Source organism: Sapajus apella, unplaced genomic scaffold (assembly GCF_009761245.1).
Source record: "Sapajus apella isolate SASKATOON/1434 unplaced genomic scaffold, GSC_monkey_1.0 scaffold15, whole genome shotgun sequence".
NCBI lineage: Eukaryota > Metazoa > Chordata > Mammalia > Primates > Cebidae > Sapajus > Sapajus apella.
This window is the reverse complement of record NW_022436955.1, coordinates 16,902,553-16,914,598: the sequence shown is the minus strand read 5'-3', so window position 1 is coordinate 16,914,598 and position 12,046 is coordinate 16,902,553. Positions and strand designations below refer to the sequence as shown.

Below are 12,046 nucleotides of genomic sequence, written 5' to 3'. Positions count from 1 at the left end.
CTTTACTAAATTGAGTCTTTTCAACCAATGAAACAAGTATGTTTCACCATTTATTTAGGTCTTCTTTAATGACTTCAAATAAAATTATTGTTTACCCATAAATACTGTGTTTTTAAGGTAGATTTATTTCTAAGTACATTTTTACTGCATTCTGTTTTCTATTTGTTCCTGCTATACAGAATGCAATTGAATTTTGCAACTTTATATCAATCCATCCTCCTCACTAAATTCTTTTATTAATTCTAGTAATTTGCCTGTTGATTAGTGTTTCCCATGTGGATTAATCACTACAGGACTTTTAATTCTTCCTTTCCAAATCTAGTCTCTTTTGTTTATTTTCCTGTCTTCCTACACTGGCTAGGATCTTTAGTAAATTGTTGAACAGAAATGGAACTCTTATTTCTGATTTTTAAAGAAAATGACTTTAACATGTCTTCATACTTTAAACGTTATCCTTGATCAGGTTAAGGAATTTTCATATGAATAATTGTTTGGTTCTACTGAATGTTTTTCCTTGATTTATTAAGATGATCATATGGTTTTTCTTCCTTAATGGGGTAATATAATAAATTGAATTATTAGATTTTGTAATGTTAAACCAACCTTGCATTCATGGAATAAATTCAACCTCATTATATCTTATCCTTTTATGCTTTGCTGGATTCAGTTTGCTAATATTTTGGTGAATGTGTTACATTAATGTTTTTGAATTAACGAGTCCAAATGGCCTGAAATCTTTATGTCCCTGACCTGGTTTAATGGGTTTTAGTATGAAAATTATTTTTATAAAATAAGTTGGGCAATATTGTCTCTTATGAGTTTAAGTTTGAAATAATTTGTTCCTTAAATCATTGGATGAACTTTTCTGTATCTGTCAGGGCTTAGTGTGTGTGTGTGTGTTTTAATGGGGATATTTGAAACTATTTCATTAATGGTTATAAGACCATTTGGATTTCTTTTTTTAAAATAAGTCAGTTTTAGAAAGCTGTATTTTTCTAAGAATTTGTCCATTTTTCTAAGGTTATTCAGAAGTATATTTTAAAATGTCTAAGCCTGTGTTTTTGTTTACTTGTTTCTTGTTATCTATTTGCTATTGATTTCTGACACAGCAGATTTTTTTGGTAGAGATTTGCTTTAGGCCCTAGTATACAGTAATTTTTCATAACTGTTCCATGGGGCAGGAAGACTTTTTTTTTATTGCAATGTTCTACATATGTCAATTATAGTAAGCCTGTTAAATGCATTCAAATTGGCTATAATAGTGTTGTTTGCTAGAACTTTAAGCAATGATAGAAATAGTCTCTATCTGTGCTGTCCAATACATAGACACTAGCCACATGTGGTCATCTAGCACTTAAGATATAATTTGGTTTAGATGAGGTCATGAGGGTGAGACCAGCCTCATGAAATTAGCACAATATTCCCTACTAAATGGGGTTTGGGATATGCTGTGGGGGCTCAGGTGCCTAGATCCCTAAAAGCAGGTATTCATCCTCACTCTCTGGGATTGCTGTATGAGATGTAATCAGTTAGAATGACGCCTGGCACGTGGTGGGTACCCAATCATAGTTATTGCTGTTGGTCAAGATTACAGAAGCTTCCTCTCATTGCTCCCAATAGTCCCATGTTGAAGATTTTGCCATATACATCTGTCTACAGGAAATATTTCCTACTTGAGACATATTCTTTGGGCTCTGTAGAGCTGTTAAAAGAGATTTTCCCAACGTAAAGATATGAATTGTTCACACTGTACCAATGGTCTTACTCAAAGACCTCAAAAATAGGCAGGTTACCTTTCGTAGAGAAAATGTGCAGGTGCCTGCACGGCTGGTGCTTAGGGCTGCATGGTGCCAGGGCTGTTCTGGGAATGAAGACTGATTGCAAGTTGTTTTTCCACAGTGCCTGAGGTGTAAACCAGCCTATCACGTATCAGGGCGTTGGTAAAGTGGTCTTGTTCCTCCAATACCCTTCCACGCAGGTGGCACCTAATTTCATAATTAGATGTCCATTTCTTTGGCTTAGGATTAGCAAGGGAAATGCAATGAGCCTGATGAGTCATGAAGGTGGAATCTTTCTTCTTTGCTGCCCAGCATCCATTCTCCCTTCCTCTGGTCAGGTACTTTCCATTTCCCTCTGGGAACTAGCCTATCTCTGATATTCAGCCCAGCCCAGGCGTAGGTGAGTTCCCCAGACCATAGCTGAAGGAAGCGGGAGTCAACCACAGCCAATGAGTTACAGCAAAACATTTCCCAGGACTTACTTCAGAGAAAGAGCCTCTCCTTCCTCCTGCTAGACTTGAATCTGGCATATGAAGAGCTGGAGCTGCTGAGTCATCTTGCAACCATGCATGTATAGAACCTGACTAAGAATGGAGGTAATATGGCAGAGGGCAGAGCCGAGGGATGATGGAGGAGATGCTAGGTGCAGGTGATGTTTTTCAAGTCCTGGATCAAGCTGTGCCTGAAGCTTGAATCTAGACTTTTCAGATGCATGAACCAACAAATTCCATTTTTTTTTGTTTTTGTTTTTTGAAAATCTGAGTCAGGGTTATGACTGCTTACAACCAAAAGACTCCTAATGATATGGTCATTAATAGAGGATCCATTTTTAAAAGCTTACTTGGCCTGGAAGAGAGTAAAGGGAGCATGAGAACTCAATGCTGGTAACGTTGGCGGCTCTGGGTGGGTTGGATAAGGGACATCAAGATGTCAATGTTTGAATCCCTGGAACCTGTCAATGTTACCTTACATGGCAAAAGGGACTTTGCAGTCAATGTTTGAATCCCTGGAACCTGTGAATTTTACCTTATATGGCAAAAGGGACTTTGCAGATGGGATTAAGTTGAGGATCTAGAGAAGGGGTGATTATCCTGGAGTATATGGGTCAGCCCAATGATCTAACCACAAATGTCCTTGAATGAGGAAGGCAGAGGGCTCTGCTACTCCAGAAAGGGGAGAAGGGGATGCCATGTAGTGGGCTTTCAAGATGGAGGAAGGGCCAGAGCCTAGGAATGCAAAGAATGAAAGGAATGAAGCTCTGGAAGTCAGCAAAGGCAGGGGATTTTCCCTGGAGCTTCCGGAAAGAGCAGAGGGAGCATGGCCCTGTCCATACCTTGGTTCTGGCTCAGTGAAACTGATTTCAGACTTCTGGCCTCCAGAACGGGAAGAGTAGAGATCTGTGTTGTTGCCATGCTCCTGGCTTGTGGTAATCTGTTACAACAGCCACAGGAACTTGCTGCGGGGAGGGCCCCCATTCCCACTGGGCTCACTCTTTGTGCTGTAAATCTGCCATCCTGGCTCAGACACAGCAGGGAGAGAGTCGGGGAAGAAAGGGGGCTGAGGGGGCAGAAAATGGACTGTGGCCCCTGATTCTGTTTCCCCTTCATGACCCTTTTGCCCCCTCCTTAGGGCTGTCTTCCCTCTGGCCCCAGGGCCAAATGCCAATCCAACTGTTCCCTGGGAGGTGAAAAAGAAAAATGCAAATGCTGGAGCTTACAGCATTCTGAGAGGTACAGGGTTGGTGGGGAAGAGAGGGATGTTTACGGAAGGGACAAAAGCCTAGATCAGCAAGAGGCACCTGCGGCCCTTGGCCCCTGTGAGACTTCCCCACGTCCGGAAATGGCTCAGACTGATTGCAGAAGAAAATATCTCAAAACTGCCTCTGGGGTGCTCAAATATGGCCTGGTATCAACATCAGAGAGGCATGCAGCTCATCAATTTCTTCAATAAAGAAGTGGCCGTTAGCATCCTCACCACATCCCTCTGTGGAAGGCACCATGGTTATTCTGCCTCATTTCACACAAGAAGGCTGAGGCTCAGGCAGGCTCAGCCACCCATCAGGCTCACGTGGGGCAGGTGGCTGAGGCAAAGTGTGACTTGGAGACCAGCACTCTGAACTACCTGGGGACAGCTGTGGTTTAACAGTACCTAGTGCCTGCCCTTGTGGGATTCAATAAAGCAATGTTTATTTTGAAAGAAAGAATAATCACGTTGCCTAAACATTTTTATTTTCTTATTGGGCCCTTGGGCAAAGCAAGGGACTGCCTCTAAGGCAAGGTCTGGGCTTATCTGGCTGCAGGGAGGAGTGATGGGTAGGCAGGGGAGGCCTGCCTGGTCCTGGCCCCCTTGAGCCACACACAGGCCATGGCGAAGTTTGGCTAAAGCCTAGCTTTGGCCTTGATGAATGCAGCCTGGTGTAAGAAAAGGATTTTCTATCCTTTGTCAGAAGGAAAAGGAATCTGCGTCCATCTGTGGGTGTCTAAGGACCCTAGAGCTCCCATAGGAGGACCTGTAGGAGCCCCTATTAGGATTCTGGGGCTGCTTCACTTAGCAGCATTTGGTACAAAGGAAGGGACTGTCAGAGAACCTAAAAACAGTCACCAATTTGGGAGTGCTTAGCATGCCTCAGGGACATATGCATGTTATAGGTACACCTCATTTAATCCTCACAGTAACTCTTTTAGATGACTAAATCATCCCCATTTTACAGGTGAGTAAACTGCGGCACAAGGCCACAAGGCTAGGAGCACAGTGCTTGGATTGTAACCAGCCACGTCTGACTCCACAGCCCAGGATCCCAAGGTCCACTAAAACATTTGAGAAAAGTTCCTCTTTTAGGCCAGGAACAGTGGCTCACACTTGTAATCCCAGCACTTTGGGAGGCTGAGGTAGGAGGATCACTTGAGCCTAGGAATTTGAGGCTAGCCTGGAAAACACAGCAAGACCTTGTCTCTACAAAAGAAGCAAGCAAACAAAAAACAACGAAAATCCAGAAATCAGCCAGATATACTGGTGCATGCCTGTAGTCCCAGCTATAATAGTTGCTGGCTTGAGCCCAGGAGTTTAAAGCTGCAGTGAACCAAGATTGTGCCACTGCACTCCAGCCTGGGTGACAGAGTGAGACTTCGTTTCAAAAAAAAAAAAAAAAAGCTGGGCACGGTGGCTCACACCTGTACTCCCAGTACTTAGGGAGGCCGAGGTGGGTGGATCACGAGGTCAAAACTTGGAGACCAGCCTGAACAACATGGTGAAACCCTGTCTCTACTAAAAATACAAAAATTAGCTGAGTGTGGTGTTACATGCCTGTAGTCCCAGCTACTCAGGAGGTTAAGGCAGGAGAATCACTTGAACCCAGGAGGCAGAGGTTACAGCGAGCTGATATCACACCACTGCACTCCAGCCTAGGCGACAGGGCAAGATTCTGTCTCAAAAAAAAAAAAAAAGCAAAAACAAAAATAAAAAACAACAACAAAACAAAATCCAGTTTTGAAGCAACAGAAGTTGAGGAATGATGAAGACACAGATGGAAGCATCTAGAAAATGAGGCTCTTCCTCCAGCCTCCTTCCAGGCCTTCCGCCCTCCTCTTCCAGTCTCAAAATTGGCTGGCTGGTGCTCCTCATAGAAAAATCGATGTGAGAATAAAATGTTCCTTTGCTGCAGGACTTGGCTTCCCTTAGGCCCTTGTATTAAATTTATTTATACTCTGATTTGGAAACGAAAAACCAAAGCTGTCCATGGAGACCACTTGGCCCACATGCTCTAAGTTCTAGCGCGGCCTCAGCTTCCCCGTTCTGAGACTGGGTAGAGACACCAGCCAAGCCAGAGGCCGCTCGGCTCCCTGAGGGTTGGATCTCTAGTCTGGCCCCTTAAAGGTAAAAGCTAGTTCAAGCGCAGCTATTTCCTTCTGCTTCTCTTTCACACAGGTGCCATGAAGCACTGTGTTCTTATCAAGCTGATCAGTTCCACCGAAGAGATGGACCTCATAAAAAGGTGGCTTCTGCCGTGACATCTGTGTGGGCATCAATGCCCAGCCCTGGCACTTCATGCCAGCTTGCTCATTACATGCAGATGTGGGAGGGGGAGAGACTGCCATCCACCATGGTTGACCCAGGTTCCCGTCACAGGCATGAACTCACAGGCTCCTAAGGCAGTGGCTGCCTTTTCCTCTTACTGAGTGTGTATTTAGCTGCTTGTCCATTTTACTTCTTTCTTTGCTCTTAGATGTGACATGAGGGCCAACTTGGGGGAAAAAAATGTGAGCTCAAACAAGAGGGATGCTTTAAATCGATGAATGAGAATTGCCTGCAGAGTCACATGCACACACACTGCAGATGCACGTGTGTTGGGAAGGAACGTGAGAGTATCTAGGCAACCTCAGACCCGCCTAATAAAAAAAAAAGAAAACTCTCTCTTACTCTTTTGTTTCTTCTACTAAATGTAAAGCTTAGAAGAATCCTAGCTGGATAAGAAAAAGTTAGGTTTCTGTATATCTGATAAAAGTGACCTTTAACCAGAGTGGTTTATGTTTTTCAGACAGCCTACACAGAGAGAGTCTGTCTGGAAACCAGGTGGCTTTTTTTTTTTTTTTTTTTGTCTATTCTTGGTGACATTTATGCCTGGAACCTTTCTACTTAGCGGGTGCCAGGAAGCTAAGAGAGGATTCTCAAGGCAGGTATGAAATGATCTCCTTCTCTCTACAAATGCCCAGGTGGGAGCAGCTGATTCACCAAGAAACATCCTTTGAGGATGTACTCTGTGCTGGGGACTGTGCCGGGCTCTGGGCTCCAGAGGTGACAGGGCAGGTGTGCTTGCTGGGCTCATGGGGATTAAGAGATGCTGGGAAGATGGACATTGAGCCATAGATAGAGGTGTGATGGGAGCCACCAAGGAGATGGGACTACCAATGTCCATGACAGGGGCTCTGGCCTAAGGATGAGTCTTGGAGAAGGTTTCCCTGCAGGATGGTGAAGGGGGGCCTGAAGAGGGGTCAGGGGCAGCAAGGTGGGGCTAGGGAGGAGCTTCCAGTAGAGAAGGGGCAGTCAGACAGGAACAGCACTGGAATAGAGGCCAGTGTGTTGGGTAAACAGAAAGGTCAGTGTTGGGAGGGGAGAGCGAAACTGAAGAGGAACGCAGGGACCAGCAACACGCTGAGCCTTGCAGGATTGAGTGAGTGCTTTGTACTTGATTCCAAGAAGCATAGGTAGTCATTAAAGGCTTAACCCCAGGGCAGTGGCATGGCTACTGAGGGGAGTAGGAACTGTGGTTCATGCCTGGAAGCGGAGAGCGCAGGTAGGGCTGTGACCATGGTCTCAGCAACAGGTGATGGTGGCTTGAGCCAGGGTAACAGCAGTGGAAATGAGAATGAGGTTTTCAGAAGGCAGAATAGGTAGAAGTTGGTGGTGGATTCGATGGGGTGGGTGGGGTTAGAGAGGAAGAAATCCTGATGCCTTCCAGGAGAGCAGTGATGTCGTTTACTGGGACAGGGTGCCCTGGAGGAGAAGCAGGGAGGGGCAGGGAAGGGACAGAGCTTACATATATGGAACATGATAGGCATAAATCACCTGGGAGGCATCCAAGGGATGTCCAAGAGAAGATGTCAAGAAGGCAACAGACTTGGAACTCAGCAGAGAGGGCTCTGTCAAGATATCCGCTGGGAAGCCTCGGCAAAAGCAGCTGACTAGAGCTATGGGGGTGTGTCAATTTCCAGGAAGAGAGGGCCTAAGACGAAGCCCTGCACCCTTCTACTCCAGCGGAGTTGTTGCTGGCAGAGAACTGAGTTGTTGTTGAGGGGACAAGAGGAAAAGGAGGAGAATATGGTGTTCTGCAAGCCAAGAAAGGAACGTATTTCAGGAAGGCAGGGTTGGTCGCTGTGCTGAATGCTGCTAAGCATTACCTTTCTGAAAAAACCTTTGTCACCTTCTTGATTACAAATCTCACCATTGCCTCCAAGAAAGAGTGTTAATTCCTTCTGGAACACCAGGCCTCTCACACACGTCTGCCACTATGCCTCTGCAGACTCGTCTTCTATAACTTCTCCCACCCAGTGAGGTCTGCCCACCAGCCATGCTGACAGACCCTCTGCCGACACCATGGTAGGAGCGTGTCATTTGCTCTCCAGCATCCATTCTCCCTCCATAAGTTTTTGTTTGGCGATCTATCCCATTCCAACCCACTCCGGTCCATCTGGTTCTGAGATCATGATCCGCAGCCTTTGGTGTGAGGCATGTGGCCAGGTCAACTATGATGAGTGTGTCACTCTCCCCTGACAGTGACTGATGAGGAGTAGGGACAGGAATGTGACTCAGTTGGTCTGATCAGAGTGAATCTCCTGGAAGCTCTGGGAGAAAGACCTCATACTGTTTTCCAGTGGATCAGAGTGTAAAAGGACATGGCCCCAGCAGTGCTGGCAGCCACTGGGTGATTAGGAGAGAAAAGCTGATCTGAGAATGAGGTTAATACACAAAACTGAGCAGAGCTGAGAGACAGAGAACCTGGCTCTGATGATGACATTGTATGATCCTTGCTTTGAGCCAGGCCAGAAGCCAAAATGAATCTGGAATTTTGAGTTGTGAAAACCAGTGAATTTCCTTTCTTTTAATTTTTGCTTAGGGTCAGGTTTTCAATGACTTGCAACAGAGTGAACACATGAATTCTAACTAATAGATGCATGCTATTCCTATTACTCAGAATGTCTCTCTCCCTCTCCATCTGGAACATTTAACTGTGGCTCCTCAGCTCAGCCTTTTCTGACTTCTCGGGGCACAGGCCTCCCACATACGGAGCTCAGTATTGCCATATGTCCACTTTGGTATATGTCAGCTTTCCCCACTAGCCTGAGGACAGAGATCACGTCCCGTTCATTTTTATACTGCTGATTCCTCAATATGTGGTTGACAATAATCACTTATCAAATGTTTTCTGAATCACTCCCTGATTGAACAAATGAATGAGCAAATTACAAGCAGAGGCTCAATATCAAGAGGTAGGGAGATGATGAAGAAAGAGAGAAATGGTTAAATAAATGCTTAAGCCAATGAAAAATTAAGTGCATCCTGTTTACAATAGCAAAGACCTGGAACCAACCCAAATGCCCATCGATGATAGACTGGACAGGGAAAATGTGGCACATATACACCATGGAATATTATGCAGCCATCAAAAACGATGAGTTTGTGTCCTTTGTAGGGACATGAATGAACCTGGAAACCATCATTCTCAGCAAACTGACAGAAGAGCACAAGATCAAACACCACATGTTCTCACTCATAGGCGGGTGTTGAACAACGAGAACACATGGACACAGGGAGGGGAGCACTACACACTGGGGTCAGTTGGGGGGAAATAGGGGAGGGACGGTGGGGGGTGGGAAGCTGGGGAGAGATAGCAAGGGGAGAGATGCCAGATGTAGGTGATGGGGAGGAAGGCAGCAAATCACACTGCCACGTGTGTACCTATGCAACAATCTTGCATGTTCTTCACATGTACCCCAAAACCTAAAATGCAATAAAATAAATAAATGGAAAAAAAAAAGAAAAATTAAGTGCATCATCTTCAGTAGTGGCCAAGTACACTTGCAAAATTGTATCACTTGAATTATGAAAGTGGTCTCTTAAAAATAAAAAAATAAATAAAGCATGTCCTTGCTCCCAGATGGAATAAACTCATTTAGAGTTACATCAGAATCACTTCACAAGATCCCATATTTGAAGTGCATTAGGTCGGGTTGGCTGATTTCCCCATAATTACATTAAATGTTCACCATCTACAGAATTTCATTCCAAACCTAAACAGTCCACGGCACTTAGTGAGCAGACTCCAATGCTCAGGCCCAGGACCGGCTGCCGGCTTCAATGCTACGCTAGGTCATCCTTAGATGTCTACGGAAGACGTTCAGAGTGAGCCATTGTTACCGTGGTAACAAGTGCAGGAGAGAAAAGGGTGGCTGTCATACATAAGACAAGGATTATGGACAGGAAGCACTGACAAGCCCCTAAGGAAACAACATGAGGTTTCCTCAGTTAAGAATGACCATTCAATATTCACATGCTAACAACTGAGTGTCACAACATCCAAGAAGGACATATACAAAGCCCATTAGTTCTGGTTGCCAACCAAGAAGAAAATGTAGCAATCGCTGTCTCCCACTATTTTATAATTACATGTGTGTCTGCACATATACATATATGAACCAGGACAGAAACCCATTGAAATACGCAAAACAGGCAACATGGAGCTCGGTGATGCACATACTCAATGAAGGGTCCTACTCAGTCTGTGCTTTCACTTTGAGATGATTTTCAAGAAAATTCTGCAACAACAAAACCAAAAATAAACAGCATGATCACATCAAACTAAAAAGCTTCTGCCTAGCAAAGGAAAGAATAGAGTGAAAATTCACCCTATGGAATGAGAGAAAATATTTGTAAACCATATATCCGATAAGGGGTTAATCTCCAAAATATATAAGAACTCCTACAACTCAATAGCAAAAAACCACTAATAATCTAATTAAAAAATGGGCTAAGGACTTAAATAGACATTTCTCCAAAGAAGATCTACAAATGGCAACAGGTATAGAAAAAATGCTCAAAGTCATTAAATATCAGGGAAATGCAAATAAAAACCCCAGTGAGATACCACCTCGCACCTGTTAGGATGGCTGGTACTAAAGAAACAACAAGTTGCACACTGTTACTGGGAATGTAAAATGGTGTAGCCACCATGAAAAACATGAAAGTTCCCGAAAAAGTTAAAAATAAAACTACCATGTGATTCTGCAATTCAACTTCTGGGTATTCATCCAAGAATTGAAATCAGAATCTCAAAGTGATATTAGCACTCTCATGTTCATTGCGGCAAGATTCACAATAGCCAACATGCAGAAACAACCTAATGTTTATTAACAGATGGATGGATAAAGAAAATTTGTTATATACATATGAAGGGCTAGAATTTTGTTCAATCTTAAAAAGAAGGAAATTCTGCAATACGCAATGACATGGAGGAACCTTGAGGACATTATACTCAATGAAATAAGTCAGTCACAGAAAGACAGGCACTGCATTATATGACTGGTTGCCAGGGCTAGGGAGAAAGGAAAATGGGTAACAGGCATAAAGTTTCAGTGCGGCAAGATAAGTTCTAGAAATCTGGTATACTTATAGTCAACAATACTGTATAGTACACTTAGAAATTTGTTAATTTGTATATAAAATAATAATTTAAAAAAATTCTACAGAGACTAAATATGAATTTCTAATGATCTTACCACTAGATTCAAAACTAAAATGGGCTTATGGATGTTGCTTTGTTAATTTGGTGATGATTGGGACTTTCAAAGACGTTTTATCTATGTTTCCTGTTAGGAAATCTAGGAAGGATCATGATTTTAAGCTCCTTGTTAATTCTGTCTGTAATTAGTTGTCAAAACTGCAAATATTCATGAATGGCCAGTACATGGAATACAGAAAACCCCATGAAAAGCCTGAAAGAGAAAATAAATGAAAAGCAGAGTTGTGTAACAGTTCTGTGCTGGTGGTACCTTATCTGATTTTCCTCATCATTCACCAAGAAGAACCAGCGGAACTTCACAACCAAGGGGCTGCAGTTGGTGATGGTAACGTAGCGAATGACCTCAGTATCATTCAGGATGCAGCCAAAATCCAGCTCCATTGTCTCAAAGCTGAGGTTGGGGTAATGCACTTCTCCGCGCAGGGCCAGGCTGTCTATCTGAGGGTGTTCCACATACTTGATTTCGAGAATTTCTTCTGCCACCCAGTTGTTCAGATCGTTTCTGTAGGAGGGGTCAAACTTGATCAGCAGGTTTTTTTCTTCATCAATTTCAAGTTTAATAGGCTACAAACAAGATAATAGGGAAGTTACCAACTTTTGTACTATGCATTTCTACCCTGCTACATGAAACAGGACAGTCAGACATACACATTATATTTATTTATGGACACACACAGATACACATGTATTTATGCACACACACATATTAGTATGAAAAACATACACATACACATTCATATGTAAACAGCTAGTGCATCTAAGTATAGATACTTACGTATGTGCATACACATTTTATTAGTTGAAAATGAAAGCAAGGAAAATATGGAATTATTTAAAGGAAGAGATTTTGATAAGTGTGTGAGGTTATAGGAATTGAGGAGTTGTAAAGGAAAAGTCAACAATGAAAAACAATGAAAAAAATATTCTTAACTAAAAATAAATTTGGTTGTGAAATGCCCTTAGGCAAGTGGAAGAA

At 43.3% G+C, this 12,046-nt stretch overlaps 1 protein-coding gene across 3 annotated transcripts in view; it reads right to left on the bottom strand.

Moving 5' to 3' along the window:
• Window positions 1-12,046, bottom strand: part of HYDIN (HYDIN axonemal central pair apparatus protein) — a 432,426-nt gene that overhangs the window by 195,990 nt on the left and 224,390 nt on the right. For all 3 annotated transcript variants that reach the window (XM_032284417.1, XM_032284419.1, XM_032284418.1), the window contains one exon: window positions 11,321-11,634. In XM_032284417.1, the coding sequence (XP_032140308.1) occupies window positions 11,321-11,634 (314 nt within the window). The remainder of the gene's footprint in view (window positions 1-11,320; window positions 11,635-12,046) is intronic.